General features: G+C 43.6%; 1 protein-coding gene across 1 annotated transcript in view; it reads right to left on the bottom strand.

Moving 5' to 3' along the window:
• Positions 1–12,804: 12,804 nt before the first annotated feature.
• Positions 12,805–20,436, bottom strand: part of LOC111953417 (ubiquitin protein ligase E3C) — a 36,702-nt gene continuing 29,070 nt past the window's right edge. Inside the window, exons 21-24 of the mRNA XM_023972669.2 lie at positions 18,343–18,531; positions 18,115–18,181; positions 16,154–16,284; positions 12,805–14,096 (exon numbers count right to left, since the gene is read on the bottom strand). Coding sequence (XP_023828437.1) covers positions 13,926–14,096; positions 16,154–16,284; positions 18,115–18,181; positions 18,343–18,531 — 558 coding nt within the window. The 3' untranslated portion in view covers positions 12,805–13,925. The remainder of the gene's footprint in view (positions 14,097–16,153; positions 16,285–18,114; positions 18,182–18,342; positions 18,532–20,436) is intronic.

The following is a 20,436-nucleotide window of genomic DNA, read 5'->3' as shown; positions in this document are numbered from 1 at the left end:
AACTGCTATAATTATAATTCTACCAGCGAGAAATTACATTAGGCATAGGCTCAAAGACATTGGCAGAGTCAAGGCCGTCTACGGCATAGATATCCTATTTAATCAAAGAAATTAAGTATTCGAATTCCTATTTCTATGGTGTGCGGTGCCAGGGACGCAGTCTCAATTAAAGTGATTACGGACATTGTGGCGGTCAATATCTAATTAGCCTCGCGAGCAGGGCCAATAAGGAAGCGGACCGGAGCATGGAGCGCAATAMATTCTATAAAGTGGACGTTTATGGCAATTTGGCACAAGACATAATAGCCTATATATTTTTTCTCATACGAGGGAGAGAAGATTTGACTTTAGTGCATCACTATGGGCCGGTTTACCTTTAAGTCTTGGCCGAAAATGCATGCTTAATGGAGAAMCTCCATTGAAATGGTGTTTTAGTCAAGGACTAAACTTAAACTTAATCTGTGTCCGGCGCCAGCCCTATTATATATCTAATAATGTTATTCTTCATAATAGACAATTGAGCATCAAAACCTTAAACAAAATGCCTAAACAAATTAATACCCATATAATCATATAATAATCATAACTGCTTAAAACCACTGACAGTAAAAACGTGGAAGTGACTGAAGACCTTGTGTGGGTTAAATGGAAATGTACACAAATCAAAGCACAGGTATAGGAGACACTCTTCCACCGTGCCTGGGCCTGTTCTGGCTTAACCATGATGCCACATCATACGAATATAATCATGTGAATATTGTGAATTCATGCATTGACTCTGTCATTGATAGGATATTTTTCATTGAATTTGGTCAAACATCAATTTATAAATAGTAGGAAATATTGATAATTGCGTTGCAGCTACTTTTAAGCAAGTCTAATTCTAGGCAGGTGCATCAATTGACCACACGATAGCGCTGGTGTTCAATATTCTATATCACAAAGCCTCTTCAGGCGTTTTTTGCTGAGGTGAGATGGGGCAGAGATTTTTTTTTTTTTATATTATCATTTTAAAAATGTTATTTAACTAGGCAAGTCAGTTAAGAACAAATTCTTTATTTACAATTACGGCCTACCGAGGAACAGATTTGTACATTGTCAGCTCGGGGATTCAAACCAGTAACATTTCGGTTAGTGGRCCAAATGCTCTAACCACTAGGAAATCTGCCGCACCAGATTTGAGCATAAAGGGACATTTCAATCATAAATTAAAGTTTGTAATATGTTTTCAGACCTCAAAGTAACACCTTTTGTCTTTTGCTTATTTATGAAAAGATTATTGGAGTTAGATTAATAATATTTTATACAAACAACATACATAATGATATATGATTAAATACATGGGGAATGTTCCACAGGTCAATAATAAACATTTAAAATGAGGTGTCAAATTGTTTTTTAAAGTTCAACTATAAAAATATTAAATATATATTGATGGATTTCAATTCAACTTCCTAGTCATGTAGAGACAGACACTATTTACTTTTTTATTTTATTTAACCTTTATTTCAAATCAAATCAAATCAAATCAAATTTTATTAGTCACATACACATGGTTAGCAGATGTTAATGCGAGTGTAGCGAAATGCTTGTGCTTCTAGTTCCGACAATGCAGTAATAACCAACAGTAATCTAACCTAACAATTCCACACTACTACCTTACACACACACACAAGTGTAAAGGGATAAAGAATATGTACATAAAGATATATGAATGAGTGGTGGTACAGAACGGCATGGCAGATGCAGTCAGATGGTATTAGAGTACGGTATATACGTATGAGATGAGTACTGTAGGGTATGTAAAACTAAAAGTGGCATAGTTTAAAGTGGCTAGTGGTACATGTATTGCATAAAGATGGCAAGATGCAGTAGATGATATGAGTACAGTATATATACATATGAGATGGGTAATGTAGGGTATGTAAACATAGTATAGTGGCATTGCTTAAAGTGGCTAGTGGTACATTTTTACATAATTTCCATTAATTCCCATTTTTAAAGTGGCTGGAGTTGAGTCAGTATGTTGGCAGCGGCGCTAAATGTTGTGGTGGCTGTTTAACAGTCTGATGGCCTTGAGATAGAAGCTGTTTTTCAGTCCCTCGGTCCCTGCTTTGATGACCTGTCACGACCTCGCCTTCTGGATGATAGCGGGGTGAACAGGCAGTGGTTGGGTGGTTGTTGTCCTTGATGATCTTTATGGCCTTCCTGTGACATCGGGTGGTGTAGGTGTCCTGGAGGGCAGGTAGTTTGCCCCTGGTGATGCGTTCTGCAGACCTCACTACCCTCTGGAGAGCCTTACGGTTTGTGGCGGAGCAGTTGCCGTACAGGCGGTGATACAGCCCGACAGGATGCTCAAGATTGTGCATCTGTAGAAGTTTGTGAGTGCTTTTGGTGACAAGCCGAATTTCTTCAGCCTCCTGAGGTTGAAGAGGCGCTGCTGCGCCTTCTTCACAACGCTGTCTGTGTGGGTGGACCAATTCAGTTTGTCCGTGATGTGTACACCGAGGAACTTAAAACTTTCCACCTTCTCCACTACTGACCCGTCGATGTGGATAGGGGGGTGCTCCCTCTGCTGTTTCCTGAAGTCCACAATCATCTCCTTTGTTTTGTTGACGTTGAGTATGAGGTTATTTTCCTGACACCACACTCCGAGGGCCCTCACCTCCTCCTGTAGGCCGTCTCGTCGTTGTTGGTGATCAAGCCTACCACTGTAGTGTCATCCGCAAACTTGATGATTGAGTTGGAGGCGTGCATGGCCACGCAGTCGTGGGTGAACAGGGAGTACAGGAGAGGGCTCAGAACGCACCCTTGTGGGGCCCAGTGTTGAGGATCAGCGGGGTGGAGATGTTGTTACCTACCCTCACCACCTGGGGGCGGCCCGTCAGGAAGTCCAGGACCCAGTTGCACAGGGCGGGGTCGAGACCCAGGGTCTCGAGCTTGATGACGAGTTTGGAGGGTACTATGGTGTTAAATGCTGAGCTGTAATCGATGAACAGCATTCTCACATGGTATTCCTCTTGTCCAGAGTGGGTTAGGGCAGTGTGCAGTGTGGTTGCGATTGCGTCGTCTGTGGACCTATTGGGTCGGTAAGCAAATTGGAGTGGGTCTAGGGTGCCGGTAGGGTGGAGGTGATATGGTCCTTGACTAGTCTCTCAAAGCACTTCATGATGACGGAAGTGAGTGCTACGGGGCGGTAGTCGTTTAGCTCAGTTACCTTAGCTTTCTTGGGACAGGAACAATGGTGGCCCTCTTGAAGCATGTGGGAACAGCAGACTGGGATAAGGATTGATTGAATATGTCCGTAAACACACCAGCCAGCTGGTCTGCGCATGCTCTGAGGACGCGGCTGGGAATGCCGTCTGGGCCTGCAGCCTTGCGAGGGTTAACACGTTTAAATGTTTTACTCACTCGGCTGCAGTGAAGGAGAGCCCGCAGGTTTTGGTAGGGGGCCGTGTCAGTGGCACTGTATTGTCCTCAAAGCGGGCAAAAAAGTTGTTTAGCCTGTCTGGGAGCAAGACATCCTGGTCCTCGACGGGTGGTTTTCTTTTTGTAATCCGTGATTGACTGTAGACCCTGCCACATACCTCTGTGTTCTGAGCTGTTGAATTTCGACTCGATTTTGTCTCTGTACTGAGACTTAGCCTGTTTTGATTGCCTTGCGAGAGATAGCTACACTGTTTGTATTCGGTCATGCTTCCGGTCACCTGCCCTGGTTAAAAGCAGTGGTTCGCGCTTTCAGTTTCACGCGAATGCTGCCGTCAATCACGGTTTCTGGTTTGGGAATGTTTTTATCGTTGCTGTGGGTACGACAATCGTCAATGCACTTCCTAATGAACTCGCTCACCGAATCAGCATATCGTCAATATTGTTGTTGGACGCGATGCGGAACATATTCCAATCCGCGTGATCGAAGCAGTCTTGAAGCGTGGATTCAGATTGGTCGGACCAGCGTTGAACAGACCTGAGCGCGGGACTTGTTGTTTGAGTTTTTGTTTGTAGGCTGGAATCAACAAAATGGAGTCGTGGTCAGCTTTTCCGAAAGGGGGGCGGGGGAGGGCCTTATAAGCGTCGCGGAAAATTAGTATAACAATGGTCTAGTGTTTTTCCAGCCCTGGTAGCACAATCGATATGCTGATAGAATTTAGGGAGTTTTGTTTTTAGATTAGCCTTGTTAAAATCCCCAGCTACGATGAATGCAGCCTCAGGGTGTGTGGTTTCCAGTTTACAAAGAGTCAGATAAAGTTCGTTCAGGGCCATCGATGTGTCTGCTTGGGGGGAATGTATACGGCTGTGATTATGATTGACGAGAATTCCCTGGTAGATAATGCGGTCGACATTTGATTGTGAGGAGTTCTAGATCAGGTGAACAGAACGACTTGAGTTCTTGTGTGTTGTTATGATGATCACACCACTTCTCGTTAATCATAAGGCATACCCCCCCGCCCCTCTTCTTACCGGAAAGATGTTTGTTTCTGTCGGCGCGATGCATGAAGAAACCAGCTGGCTGCACCGACTCCGTTAGCGTCCCTTGAGTTAGCCATGTTTCCGTGAAGCAGAGCACGTTGCAATCCCTGATGTCTCTCTGGAATGCTATCCGTGCTCGGATTTCATCAACCTTTTCAAGAGACTGGACATTGGCGAGTAGTATGCTAGGGAGTGGAGCGCGATGTGCCCGTCTCTGAAGCCTGACCACGAGACCGCCACGTTTTCCCCTTTTTCGGCGTCGCACAGGGTCGCCGCTGGGATCAGATCCATTGTATTGTGTGGAAGGCAAAACACTGGATCGTTTCGGAAAAGTCATATTCCTGGTAGGAACGATGATGAGTTGACGTTAATCGTATATTCAGTAGTTCCTCCCGACTGTATGTAATGAAACCTAAGATTACCCGGGGTACCGATGTAAGAAATAACACGTAAAAAACAAAATACTGCATATTTTCCAAGGAACATGAAGCGAGGCAGCCATCTCTTTTCGGCGCCGGAAGTATACGGCAAGTAGTAGGCAAGTATAGGCAAGTTTAACTAGGCAAGTCAGTTAAGAACAAATTCTTATTTACAATGACGGCCTACCAAAAGGCAAAAGGGCTCCTGCGGGGATGGGGGCCTGGGATTAAAAAAAAAAATACAATATAAATATAGGACAAAACACACATCACAAGAGAGACAACACAACACTACATAAAGAGAGACCTAAGACAACAACATAACAAGGCAGCAAAACATGACAACACAGCATGGTAGCAACACAACATGACAACAACATGGTAGCAACACAACATAGTGGTAGCACAAAAACATGGTACAAATATTATTGGGCAAAGTCAACAGCACAAAGGTCAAGAAGGTAGAGACAACAACACGTCATACAAAGCAGCCACAACTGTCAGTAAGAGTGGCCATGATTGAGTCTTTAAATGAAGAGATTGAGATAAGACTGTCCAGTTTGAGTGTTTGTTGCAGCTAACCAAGCATTGGCACATTGAATACAAGCTTTCTACGTGGTTTCTATTTGAGTTCCCTGGTCTCCCCTAGCATAATGTCAACGTTGTGAGCAGAGTGCCCCATGGTGGCGGTGGGGTTATGGTATGGGCAGGCATAAGCTATAGACAACCAACACAACTGAATTTTATAGTTGGCAAGTTGAATGCACGGAGATACCGTGACGAGATCCTGTTGTGGCATTCATCCGTTGGCATCACCTCATGTTTCAGCATGATAATGCACAGCCCCATGTTGCAAGGATCTGTACACAATGGAAGCTGAAAATGTCCCAGTTCTTCCATGGCCTGCATAATCACCAGACATGTCACCCATTGAGCACGTTTGGGATGCTCTGGATCAACGTGTACAACAGTGTCTTCCACTTCCCACCAATATCCAGCAACTTCGCACAGCCATTGAAGAGGAGTGGGACAACATTCCACAGGCCACAATCAACCGCCTGATCAATTCTATGTGAAGATGTGTCGCACTGCATGAGGCAAATAGTGGTCACACCTGATACTTACTGGTTTTCTTATCCATGCCCCTATCTTTTTTTTAAGGTATCTGGGACCAACAGGTGCATATCTGTATTCCCAGTCATGTGAAAACCATAGATTGGGGCCTAATGTATTTATTTAAAGTGTCTGATTTCCTTATATGAACTGTGATGCAGTAAAATCTTTGAAGTTGTTGCATTTTGCCTTTATATTTTTGTTCAGTGTAGTTCTGTGACCAGAACAATCCGAACATGTGACTGATGGATAGCTGTGAATCTAAGCTTCTTCTTTTTTTACTCCATATACTAGTTTATACATATGAACAACAATTTACAGACGCACACAAACAATGACTAGATCTCATCTGCCCAGAGCCGCATGCTCACCCCCATCCCTAGTGTCTGCATTATTGTTTGTCATTTGGCCTTAAACATTTGATGAATTTGTTTTTCTCGGTCCGGCCTATGCTATTTCAATATTTAAAAAAGACATGGCATTTTATTTTTCCATTGTGTTAATGGTTGATTGATTTCAACGTTTTTTGTATACGTTTTTTCAAGCTGAGTGATGAGAAGAGAATCGTCCAGCCCATTCGGTATCTCACTACACCTCCATATGCCGTGTTTTAAAATTATACATACAGACGGATTAAAAGTACATTTACTAATACTTCTGACAGCGAACGTTCTAACTCCGCCCACAATTTCCGGACTTCATGGTAGTCCCAGAATGCATGGATTATTGAGTCATTATTAGTTTTACGCTTGTAAAATTTATTGGACCCTAAATCCACAGAAATTACGGACCATGTAAAAACTTCGATGCACGCACAACATTCAGACATTCGTGTTACTGTCGACAATAAAAAGTCCTCAGAAACATGCGTCTTCTCCCTTCGGACGACTATAACACCCTGAGTGGGCGAGTGCAGTGTCCAGATGCGGATTTCCAAGCGCTCTGATTGGTTGGGAATGTCAGGGCTATGATGGGTGAGTGGTAACTAAGGTAGGCTCAGCAGTCAAACTAACTGGTTTTAAGGGAAACTGAAGGGACAGTGACGGGAAGTTAGGTTGAGAAGAGAGAAGCGGAGCGGCCTTAAAACAAAAAAAAATACAGCTTTTATTTTTAAGACATGACTCCGCCTTTGTGCTGTAGGATGTTAATTTTCTCTCTTGTATAATAAATGCTATACATTAGTTTACACTGGATTAAGCATAATTTTATTTCGTTAGTTATGCGCCCACATTCCCTCCATCTTGTGCCAACATCAGATATTTTTAAGTCTTGGTTCCAACAGTAAAAAAAAACATTCTCAAAATATTTACCAAGTAGGCAAAAATAAAAAGTAATAATAAAAAGTAACGTAATAAGAATAACAATAACGAGGTTATATACAGGAGGCACCGGTACGAGTCAGTGTGCAGGGATACAGGCTAGTTGAGGTAATCTGTACCTGTAGGTGGGGGTGAAGTGACAAACAAACAGCAAGTAGCAGCAGTGTACAAGGGGGGGTCAATGTAAATTGGCGATTTTTATGAAATGTTCAGCAGATGGCACCATTTTCTTGTTGTTTTTTTTAATTTACGGATAGCCAGAGGCACGCTCCAACATTCTAACATAATTTACAAACGAAGCATGTGTGTTGAGTGAGTTCACCAGATCATAGGCAGTAGGGACGACCAAGGATGTTCTGTTGATAAGTGTGTGAATTGTACCACTTTCCTGTCCTGCTTAGCATTCAAAATGTAACGTGTACTTTTGGGTGTCAAGGAAAATGTATGAAGTTWAAAAAAAGTACATTATTTTCATTAGGAATGTAGTGAAGTAAAAGTAGTCAGAAATAGAAAAAGTAAAGTACAGATACCCCCCAAAATTACTTAAGTAGTACCTTAAAGTACTTAAGTAAAAATACTTTAAAGTACTTAACACCACTGAATTTTAACATATTTTATGGAAAACAGATGTATGTTTCTGAAGGATGTACCATGCTGCACTGTTGACAAGATGGCCGTTCGATTCGAACAGGGCGCGCCACCCTCACCAGCTACATCCGTTCACGTGACGGGCCATATTTTTTAATTTTTTATTTAACCTTTATTTAACTAGGCAAGTCAGTTAAGAACACATTCGTATTTATAATGACGGCCGAACCACATAGCCCGTTTAACCCGGGGAAGCTTAATCGAATCCCTTCAATGTTTGAGGCTATATTGTGTTTGTTTACGTTTACTTTGTCTACAAACATTGGAGTAAAATGACAGTTGAACTAAGCTGATAAGGAATTGCTAAGTTATATTTCAAGAAGAAATGGGTACGCCTACATTAATTTACCTACATATAAATAATTCCAAACTGCTGATTCTTCCTTAGTTGTTAATTTTATCGAAAGCTAAAGGCACAACCTAGATTCGAGCCAGTCTTAAGTAGTTTAACATGTTATTACTCCAACCTCGTGAAATTGACAAGCTGACACGTTTTCATTTTCGTCAAAATCAACTTTATATCGAAGGAGTGCTTATGAGTTGACTGCATGCACATGCGCAGTTCAGCGCGAGACAAGCGTGAGACCCGATGACGTTGTTATACGCATGAGCTAATACCGCTTTGAAAATCAAATCAAAGTTTTTGTCACGTGCGCCGAATACAACAGACATTACAGTGAAATGCTTATTTACAGGCTCTAACCAACAGTGCAATTTTTAAGTAAAAAAAAGTATTTGGTGAAAAATAGATAAATGAAAACAACAGTAAAAAAGACAGTGAAAAATAACAGTAGCGAGGCAATATACAGGCACCGGTTAGTCGGCCAATTGAGGTAGTATGTACATGTAGGTATGGTTAAAGTGACTATGCATATATGATATACAGAGAGTAGCAGTAGCATAAGAGGGGTTAGGGGGGACACACAATGCAAATAGTCCCGGTAGCCATTTGATTACCTGTTCAGGAGTCTTATGGCTTGGGGGTAGAAATGGTTGAGAAGCCTTTTGGTTCTAGACTTGGCGCTCCGGTACAGCTTTCCATGTGGTAGTAGAGAGAACAGCCTATGACTGGGGTGGCTGGGGTCTTTGACAATTTTTAGGGCATTCCTCTGACACCGCCTGCTGTAGAGGTCTGGATGGCAGGCAGCTTAGTCCCAGTGATGTACTGGGCTGTACGCACTACCCTCTGTAGTGCCTTGCGGTCGGAGGCCGAGCAGTTGCCGTACCAGGCAGTGATGCAATCAGTCAGGATGCTCTCGATGTTGCAGCTGTAGAACCTTATGAGGATCTGAAGACCCATGACAAATCATTTTAGTTTCCTGAGGGGGAAGAGGCTTTGTCGTGCCCTCTTCACGACTGTCTTGGGGTGTTTGGACCATTCTAGTTTGTTGGTGATGTGGACACCAAGGAACTTGAAGCTCTCATCCTGCTCCACTACAGCCCCGTTGATGAGAATGGGGGCATGCTCAGTCCTCCTTTTTCTGTAGTCAACAATCATTCCTTAGTCTTGTTTATGTTGAGGGATAGGTTGTTATTCTGGCACTACCCAGCCAGGTCTCTGACCTCCTCCCTATAGGCTGTCTCGTCGTTGTCTGTGATCGGGCCTACCACTGTTGTGTTGTCTGCAAACTTAATGATGGTGTTGGAGTCTTGCCTGGCCACGCAGTTATGGGTGAACAGGGAGTACAGGAGGGGACTGAGCACGCACCCCTGAGGGGCTCCAGTGTTGGAGATCAGCGTGGCAGATGTGTTGCTACCTACCTTCGACACCTGGGGGGCGGCCCGTCAGGAAGTCCAGTTGCAGAGGGAGGTGTTTAGTCCCAGAATCCTTAGCTTAGTGATGAGCTTTGAGGGTACTATGGTGTTGAACGTTGAGCTGTAGTCAATGAATAGCATTCTCATGTAGGTGTTCCTGTTGTCCAGGTGGGAAAGGGCAGTGTGGAGTAAAATAGAGATTGCATCATCTGTGGATCTGTTTGGGCGGTATGCACATTGGAGTGGGTCTAGGGTTTCTGGGATACTGGTGTTGATGTGAGCCATTACCAGCCTTTCAAAGCACTTCAAGGCTACGGACGTGAGTGCTACGGGTCTGTAGTCATTTAGGCAGGTTGCCTTAGTGTTCTTGGGCACAGGGACTATGGTGGTCTGCTTGAAACATGTTGGCATTACAGACTCAATCAGGGACATGTTGAAAATGTCAGTGAAGACACCTGCCAGTTGGTCAGCACATGCCCGCAGCACACGTCCTGGTAATCCGTCTGGCTCCGTGGCCTTGTGAATGCTGACCTGTTTAAAGGTCTTACTCATGTCGGCTACGGAGAGCGTGATCACACAGTTGTCCGGAACAGCTGATGCTCTCATGAATGCCTCAGTGTTGCTTGCCTCGAAGCGAGCATAGAAGTTATTTAGCTCGTCTAGTAGACTCGTGTCACTGGGCAGCTCGCGGCTGTGCTTCCCTTTGTAGTCTGTAATAGTTTGCAAGCCCTGCCACATAAGACGAGCGTCGGAGCCGGTGTAGTACGATTCAATATTAGCCCTGTATTGGCGCTTTGCCTGTTTGATGGTTCGTCAGAGGGCATTACAGGATTTCTTATAAGCTTCCGGGTTAGAGTCCCACACCTTGAAAGCAGCAGCTCTACCCTTTAGCTCAGTGCGAATGTTGCCTGTAATCCATGGCTTCTGGTTGGGGTATGTACGTACAGTCACTGTGGGGACGACGTTCTCAATGCACTTATTGATAAAGCCAGTGACTGATGTGGTGTACTCCTCAATGCCATCGGAAGAATCCCGGGAAACATTTTCCAGTCTGTGATAGCAAAACAGTCCTGTAGTTTAGCATCTGCTTCATCTGACCGAGTCACTAGTGCTTCCTGCTTTAATTCTTGATTGTAACCAGGAATCAGGAGGATAGAATTGTGGTCAGAGTTACAGGTGATCTTGAATTTGTATCCCTCTGGTTGCACGTTTCACATGTTGATAGAAATTAGGTATAACTGATTTAAGTTTCCCTGCATTAAAGTCTCCGGCCACTAGGAGCCCCGCCTCTGTTTGAGCGGTTTCCGATTTGCTTATATCATTATACAGCTGACTGAGTGCGGTCTTAGTGCCATCTTACGTCTGTGGTGGTAAATAAACAGCCACGAAAAGTATAGATGAAAACTCTCTTAGCAAATAGTGTGGTCTGCAGTTTATCATAAGATACTCTACTTCAGGCGAGCAAAATCTAGAGACTTCTTTAGATTTCGTGCACCAGCTGTTGTTTACAAATATGCACAGACCGCCCCCCCCCCCTCGTTTTACCGGAGTGTATTGTTCTATCTAGCCGGTGCAGCGTATATCCCCCTAGATGAATATCAATGTCATCATTCAGCAACGATTCTCCGACTTTAGCACATTTTTGTTTTGCCCGACGGAGGAAAATGCTGTACATTTTAAATTACTCCATGTATTTTGAAAGATGAGACGTTGATGAACCAATAATAAATAGCCTACCGCTTTGATGTCAGCCAAATGTGCACTTAACATTTCCAAATCTTTTTTTTTTACCCTTATTTAACAGGTAAATTGACTGAGAACACATTATTTACAGCAACATTTCCAAATCATGAAGCTCATGTCATATACAGTGTCAACGTTTATGATCCTCATGTTTGATGTAGTTACATGACATGGCGTCATACCCTGGGTTGTTCTGGACAGAATGAGACTTTGTTTATTGTGAAGAAAATTCGGTGGACCACACGCACCTGAATGCACTCCTAACTCTTTTCTATGCGCACCAAAATTACGATCCGTTTCTCTGAATTGCCTTGTGAAAGTCTAACGCTGTAAATCGTATTTTATCATTTAGCTAGTCAATGTTGGCAATAGAACAAGATTTCAAATCATGCCCACCTGACCCAAATTGCGATTAACAATGGACCTTTTTGGATTGCGTAAACGCTAATTGTGTGATGGCGGGAATGCAGGGTTATGTTTCAAATGAAACAACTAGCCTACAAGTGTGCTTGCTCTAGTTCCTCGAGGCACAGCTAGTAAAGAAAATTACCTTATAGTTGGAGACTTCTTTGATTCATAAAAGTGCATTGAAATTGCTTAGGTTAGGAACTGTGCACATTTCGGTCTTGTCACGTGAACCGTTGTGTAGGCCTACTCACCTTTAGGCTAATAATTTCCCCATGATATCCAAACTGTTTCCTTTCAATTGTTACCATGGTTATGCATATTCTTTTCACACTTCTGTAAGAAACGTTTCAATTTGGCTCTATCCAGATAGGCCAATTCCCTAAATAAATATCTCTAATTCATATGAATCCCTCATTCCTGTTTGAGAAGTGATCTTTTTAAGACCCAAACTGCTTTGAGTTCCCCCCTGGCCTGTTGGATGCATGGGATTTGAGTTCGGGAAGAGGCATTGGTTGGCTATTCCAGGGTTGCATCCCAAATGGCACTACTACTAGAGCTCTATAGGTCAAAAGTAGAGCACTATATAGGTAATAGGGTGCCATTTGGGACACAAACTAGAGAGGAGGAATGGATGGAAATGGTCCAGAGGGATAATAAATAAAAAATCCCATCAACCCAACTGCATCAGGACTCAGGCAGATTTATGACTAAGGCCCATAATCTTAGAATAGTTTCCGCTCTGTGTTTCTTAACTGGATGTTTATTTCATTATACTGTATGTCAGAGGGCAATAAAATGCTGGAGATTTCCCCACAAAGCACCTTGTTTTATGTCCAGGTCCTTCACTGTAAATTACCCACAAAGCAGCTTGTTTTATGTCCAGGTTCTTCACTGTAAATAACCTGGCAACAAAAAATAGACTTCAATGCAAAAAACAAAAAAACATATTTAATCATATTCAGAGACAAATTTTTCCAGTCTGGTGATACATGGATAGTCAGGTTTCACTAGCCTTATCAACTTGACAGTGTCCATCCCAAATGACACCTTATTCACTAATTAGGGAATAGGGTGCCACTTGGGACACATCCACAGCTGTTGCTCCATAGGTGGATAATCACTGCAGCCAGGGCACATAGTGTAGAATAGATGGTTCACTTTAATGTGTGTGAGAACACGAGGCCTTCCTTCAAAACACAAGAAAAGCAACCTGTACAAATACTGATTAAAGGAATCGTACAAGAGTGGTGTAAACACATATACATATTCACAAATATTCCATAATCAATAMTCCACTCTCTTAGCAATACTCGTCTCTTTGCCTTGAAAAACAACACAGTAGCCTGCCCAAAGCATTTGCATTTTTATGTTATGAAATTACTATTAATAATAATAATCATTACAGTAATCACAAAACTAAGTGAGTTTATATTACCTCTAGTAGAAAACGTGTCCTAAATGGCACCCAAGTCCCTTTATAGTTCACTACTTTTGGCCAGGGCCATAGGATGCCATTAGGGACAGGCCCTTAACAGACAAGCTGGCCCTCTCAAAGCCCTTGAGACAGAGGTGTAAGGAGTGCTGCAGTCCTGTGTGTCACCCCATTTCTGTCCTCGTATTGCCGGTTCCTCTCTCCTCCTCAGACAGCACTGTTCGATCTTTGGTGAACACGATTGTTATTGTCGTTTATTTCATAATGCACTCTGCTGAAGGGTCATGGACACACTCACAGTAGATCTTGTCTGTTTCTTTTGCGCAAAGTCTTAAAAAAACAGCCTCGAGATTCTATTGTTGCTGCTCTTTTGGGGATTTTGAATACACATGTAAGTTACTTTAAAACCAAAACATTCTGCGCTCCCCCCCCCCCCCCCCATTCTTCCCTCGTCCCACTCTTGGGTGACAATCCCTTCACCCCCGTTTCTGTTCTACACACAGTCAAAGAGAGATATCAGTTCATCATGTTCGTTCTCTCGCTCTCAACAGGAAGTCTTCTCTGGCCCGTCCATGTCAATTGAATCAGTGGTTGCAGGGAGTAAGACACAGATGTCCCCCCTCAGCTGAGCTCGAAGCCTGCGGAGGACTCAATGGCGTACAGAAGCTTGTTCCTCATCAGGTGCTGGTCGCAGAACTCGGGCAGCTTAAGCAGGTTCATGCAGGTGGAAGCTGTGGGCAGGCGCTCTAGGTCATTCCCCCCGTTATGGATGCAGAAAGCTGGGTACAGTTCCTGGAAATATGGGTGAGATGGGGAGGGAGAACTGTGTCAAACTAGAGGTTCAGAGGGCCACGGAGGCCCTTTATACATTCAATTCATACAACTGATGTACCACGCAATTGGCATAACAGTAGTGATACAACAGTTTTTTTTCTGGACAAAATAATTCATTACAAGCGACATCAGGATATAAATGTGATAAGCCGTGAAAAAAGCGTGGATATACAATTAAAATAGGCTATTATGTTTGAAGGAGACCGAGTGTGACACTTGGATGCTGAGCAAGAGTAGCAAATGGTAATTTCATGTTTTCAGTCTGGCACTTTATAAAATGACGCTTTCTGGTGACGAGGCCAGGCCATCTCCACTCACATCATCAAGGCCAAGACACTGGCCGCATCCAGTGGCCGCATCCACTGGCCGCATCCAGAAACAGAAAGGATGATTCCTGTGGATTCTGATGGAAACCGTCAATGGGTGCGCTCCAAATGGCACCTATTCCCTATATAGTGCACTACTTTTGACCAGGGACCATAGGAAAACCCATAGGGCTCTGGTCAAAAGTAGTGTACTATATAGGGAATAGAGTGCCATTTGGAGCGCACCCATTGACGGTTTCCATCAGAATCCACAGGAATCATCCTTTCTGTTTCTAACGTCCAGCCGCTCTCTATAGCTATTTAAAGATCAGGAGCGTGGCGTGGGGTTCAGCGCCTGTACCAGCCTAGTTAAATGGTTCCTGGGGGGCTCGGCGGTAACGACGCCATTTTTCGGACAATTATCGTATTAAACTATCGTTGCTTATTGAGAAAGTGTCATTATGGAAGCGATCATTCTGGAAAAAGAGGCTATCCATCATCTTTTTAAATGGCTTCTCGTGAAAGAGCTATTTCTCCGCTAATGAATCTTCGGGACGTTTACGGCAGCTAATTAAGGCTGGGCTGGCACGGGCCCAGGGTTAGGGTCAGGGGCCGCTCCCCGCCCCCCACCCTACCAATCACCATCATCGCCCCTTCTCCGGGCCCAGAGAGGAGATCAGGAGGAGACCGGGAGTGGGGAAGAAACCGGGAAGGGCAAGGACATCACATCCACACACTCCCCAATGTCAAATTCATTAAACAGGGGGGAGCTCTCCAGCCCTCCTTCCTAAGCCACCAAGGGAGATTTTTAGGAGTGTTCCCACCCGTACCCTCTTCTCTCTCCCCACTGTGGGAGTACTTAAGTATGCTTAACTAAAGACGGCAACAAACCGTAATAAAACCAATCATATGACAATTACAGCTGGTTATCCTAAGTACGGTGTGTATAAAAAAGTCCCAATGGATTTCAGCGTTGCTCTCTTTTCTATTTCCAACACTTTTAGTGTCCCTATAAATCAAGTCATTAGGAAAGTGAAACGGCTGATGACACGATAATGGTAATTCCGATAAACGCAATTCCACCATTTCAGCACAGGTTTCAGCTCTTGGCTGAAGTCATTTTGGAAACAAACAGTTTTCGATGATGTTACAGCAATGTTTTGGTGCTAGTTTCTGGGGTCGGCTATTAAAAACTAGTATATTCATTCTGGGGTTATACCCTGTGCCCAACTAAAGAAAGAGGAAATCATTATTAATAATGTGAAACTAACTTCACTACTACTCACGAGCCAACAGTGCTAATACAGCCCTTCCAGAGAAGGGCTGTAAACCACAGTGCAGGATAAGATAAGCATGAACCAGGGAGCCTTAGGAGTCTTATCACTAAGCCCAATTTGAAAATGTTCCTCGGAGGGTGTCATCAGGACAGGTATTTTCATTACATGCCCATTAGAACAGTGAACACTCCATAGTGCTGGCCTTTGTCTGGGTGGCCTTTGTCTGGGGCTGCGTCCCAAACGGCTCCCTATATAGTGCACAACTTTTGGTCAATGTGTGCACTAGATAGGAAATAGGGTGCCATTTGGTACCCAGAGTGTTTGGTTAAACCCCTGATAGCACCGGCTACAAATCAACCACACCAGACGGAGGGTAGAAAATAAAACGGGCGCAGGAACAAACTGACATGGTGAACTTTTGGTCAACCCTCACCTTGAAGCCCAGGAGAGGAGGCCGCGAGCAACTGGTGACAAACTTGAGCAGCTTGCGTTTCTCTTCATCGGTGAAGCTCTCTACCACCTCCCAGAAGATGGTAATGACAGGGTGGGTGGCAGTGTAACCACCTGGAGAAGAGAGGGACAGAGAAAGGACAAAACATTTTTTTTAAACAGTAAATGAATCCACTGGCAGACAGAAGTAGTTGTCATGCCAGTCATACCATCTCGACCACCACACATGCCATTGAACCACACATTGTTCTTTAGAGAGCAACCGTATCCCATGACTAGGCCACCTGGCCCATGAAGTTGACAGGAAAGCGTGACAGTTAACTCTATGGAAATCCTCCTGTTTTTTTTATTTCACCTTTTTTAAACCAGGTAGGCCAGTTGAGAACAAGTTCTCATTTACAACTGCAACCTGGCAAAGATAAAGCAAAGCAGTGCGACACAAACAACAACACAGAGTTACACATGGAATAAACAAACATACAGTCAATAATACAATAGAAAGTCTATATACAGTGTGTGCAAATGAGGTAGAATAAGGCAGGTAGAATAAGGGAGGTAAGGCAATAAATAGGCCATAGTGGCGAAATAATTACAATATAGCAATTAAAAACACTGGAGTGAGATGTGCAGAAGATGAATGTCCAAGTAGAGATACTGGGGTGCAAAGGAGAAAAATAAATAAATAACAGTATAGGAATGAGGTAGTTGAATGGGCTATTTACAGATGGGCTATGTACAGGTGCAGTGATCTGTGAGCTGCTCTGACAGCTGGTGCTTAAAGTTAGTGAGGGAGATATGAGTCTCCAGCTTCAGTGATTTTTGCAGTTCGTTCCAGTCATTGGCAGCAGAGAACTGGAAGGAAAGGCGGCCAAAGGGGGAATTGGCTTTGGTGGTGACCAGTGAAATATAACTGCTGGAGCGCGTGCTACGGGTGGGTGCTGCTATGGTGACCAGTAAGCTGAGATAAGGCGGGGCTTTACCTAGCAAAGACTTATAGATGACCTGGAGCCAGTGGGTTTGACGACGAATATGAAGTGAGGGCCAGCCAACGAGAGCATACAGGTCGCAGTGGTGGGTAGTATATGGGGCATTGGTGACAAAATGGATGGCACTGTGATAGACTGCATCCAATTTGCTGAGTAGAGTGTTCGAGGCTATTTTGTAAATAACATCGCCGAAGTCAAGGATCGGCAGGATAATCAGTTTTACGAGGGTATGTTTGGCAGCATGAGTGAAGGAGGCTTTGTTGCAAAATAGGAAGCCGATTCTAGATTTAATTTTGGATTGGAGATGCTTAATGTGAGTCTGGAAGGAGAGTTTACAGTCTAACCAGACACCTAGGTATTTGTAGTTGTCCACATATTCTAAGTCAGAACCATCCAGAGTAGTGACGCTGGACGGACGGGCAGGTGCGGGCAGCGATCGGTTGAAGAGCATGCATTTAGTTTTACTTGCATTTAAGAGCAGTTGGAGGCCACGGAAGGAGAGTTGTATGGCATTGAAGCTCGTCTGGAGGTTAGTTAACACAGTGTCCAAAGAAGGGCCAGAAGTATACAGAATGGTGTTGTCTGCGTAGAGGTGGATCAGAGAATCACCAGCAGCAAGAGCGACATCATTGATGTAAACAGAGAAGAGAGTCGGCCCGAGAATTGAACCCTGTGACACCCCCATAGAGACTGCCAGAGGTCCTCTACTGACGGAAAGAGGTCAATATCGTTCCAGGATACCCGGGCCAGGTCGATTAGAAAGGCCTGCTCGCTTAAGTGTTTTAGGGAGCATTTGACAGTGATGAGGGGTGGTCAACACATTAAATGACAAAAGCAGTTACTCCTACTACTAGTAACTGAGTATCACTTAGATATCATTTTCACCATTATGACTGAGCCTAAGTAGTTTTAGTTTCTTGCAATAAAGTTTTATAAACCATCCATAATGCGATCATACCTGAGTAGTTTGTAAACGTCTTCAGGTCGTCAAGGCAAATGGGCACATGAGCTCCAGATATCAAAACCTGTAGTGGGAAAGCAAAGATTGATGAAGAATAATTAGAAATGTATCTTTATGTGTGCAAGTAATGTGAATAGAGRTGCAAAATTCAGGCAATTTCCAGTAATCCTGGGAATTTTGGGAAAGTTGCCGGAATTTTGCCAACCTAGTGAAAATCCAAGTTACCTGGATCTCCTGCTGGTCAAACATGCGCAGCCACTCCAGGTTTACCACGTTGGCCAGGCCCTGTCTGAAGGCCAGGCAGTGGGGCCTGATCTGTTTGTTGAGTCGGTAATCAGCCACTAAATGGATGTATGCTATCCTGTTGGCCGTGGACACAGGGATGTCCTTCCCTCCCGGCTTCAGCTCAACCACCTGGAAGAAAGAACCCGTCAGACATACAGGCATTAATCACATAGCCACGTAGAAGGCGACCAGGAGAGAGAGGGAACATGTCACCCTGAACACATTTTACTGAGGGTATTCCTTTCTCAATTTGAAAACAGAGAGTCAAGGCGTGTGTTCACAGGTAAAGTGTCAATCAAGTGTCACGCAAAATGCAAAGTAGAAATTTGGTAGTGGAGCATGTAATATTATTGTGTTATTGGAGGCATACTCTCAACAATGCTGAACAGAAGACTAGCACTTTAGAGTGTTTAGGCCCAAACAGCTTGTTTGATCAAGGCTACCAGTGGAGCAAGGGGAGAAATCGCTGATCAGGCTAAGGGACCCAGGGGTCGGTTTGGCAGGCCTAAGATGGGACAGTGCGCTAGGGATAAGGACCAGTTCTCTGTTCCTGGCTTTGGTATGGTCCATGAACAGCTGCTGGTCCATTAAAAGTTTGGCACAAGATTCTTCCACCAACCTGTTTCATCAGCTATAGTTTGTTGAGCTTTGGGTCACAAATCCTGATCTCTCCCCTTCCTGGAGTAGTTTGTATATCGATTGAATGGTTTTGTAGGAGTTAAGACACATACCAAATAATCACAGTGAAATAATCCTGATAATTTAGGAGCTTATGATACTTATGATACTAAAAACATTGTGTTCCTAAAAATCCTAACTATTTTCAATAATGTGGATACTTGACAGCTAAGGGGGTGCGGGGGCATGTCCCCCTGCAAAATGTTTGCTCTACAAAGTGGGTTAACCTCTCTTGGCTAGGGGGCGGTATTTTCACGTCCGGATGAAACGGATGAGCGTGCCCAAAGTAAACTGCCTGCTACTCAGGCCCAGAAGCTAGGATATGCATATTATTCGTTGATTTTGATAGAAAACACTCTGAAGTTTCTAAAACTGTTTGAATAATGTCTGTGAGTATTACAGAACTGATTTGGCAGGCAAAACATTTTGGGGATATAACGACGGAATTAATCGAACAAAAATACAATTTGTGATGTTTATGGGACATATTGGAGTGCCCACAGAAGAAGATCTTCAAAGGTAAGGCATGAATTATATCGTTATTTCTGAGTTTTGTGTCGAGCCTGGCGGGTTGAAATATGATTGTCATGTGTTTGTTTGATGGGGTGCTGTCCTCAGATAATAGCATGGTTTGCTTTCGCCGTAAAGCCTTTTTGAAATCTGACACTCTGGCTGGCTTAACAAGTAGTTAAGCTTCATTTTGGTGTATTGCACTTGTGATTGTATGAAAGTTAAATAATTCTAATAATTTTATTTGAATTTGGCGCTCTGCCATTTCACAGGATGTTGTCAAATCGATCCCGCTAACGGGATTTGATCCATAAGAAGTTTTAAAGAGAAAATTAAGCACCACAAAAGGGTACTTTAGTCAGCTATAGGCAGCTTGCTCGTATTGTACACCGTTGTTAGATACTTCCCAGTAATAAACCCCTTCTGTAGAAGGTATCTATATTACCTTTAATTTAACAACATTTCAGTCAAAAGGTAATACAGAAAATGATCGAATCGACAATGTTTTCAACAAACAGGTCATTCAGAATCCGTAACGTTACGCGATTCCAGGTCATATTGACTCCACACCTTATTGCATGCGAATGACTGTCTTTATCTTGTTTGCTTGCTTTGACTATCTCCRGAGGGCATATATAGGCCAGTCTGCCTCTGAGTGTGTGCCTAATCTCCCGCAAATTGTTTTCGGTATTGTATTTGCAATGCCCTATTTGCAAACGCGGGCTACATTCTAACGACACTGTTCAAGCCTGTTTAAAGAGGAGCTAATAAGAAAAGCTAAGGCCCTGAGCAAACAGGCGGAGTGGGTAGAGTGCTTAACCCAGCCCGGGGAGACTGGTGAGGGGG

Source organism: Salvelinus sp. IW2-2015, linkage group LG27 (genome assembly GCF_002910315.2).
Source record: "Salvelinus sp. IW2-2015 linkage group LG27, ASM291031v2, whole genome shotgun sequence".
NCBI classification, from domain to species: domain Eukaryota; kingdom Metazoa; phylum Chordata; class Actinopteri; order Salmoniformes; family Salmonidae; genus Salvelinus; species Salvelinus sp. IW2-2015.
The sequence above is the reverse complement of the archived record's forward strand: the minus strand, read 5'-3'. Positions and strand labels throughout refer to the sequence as shown.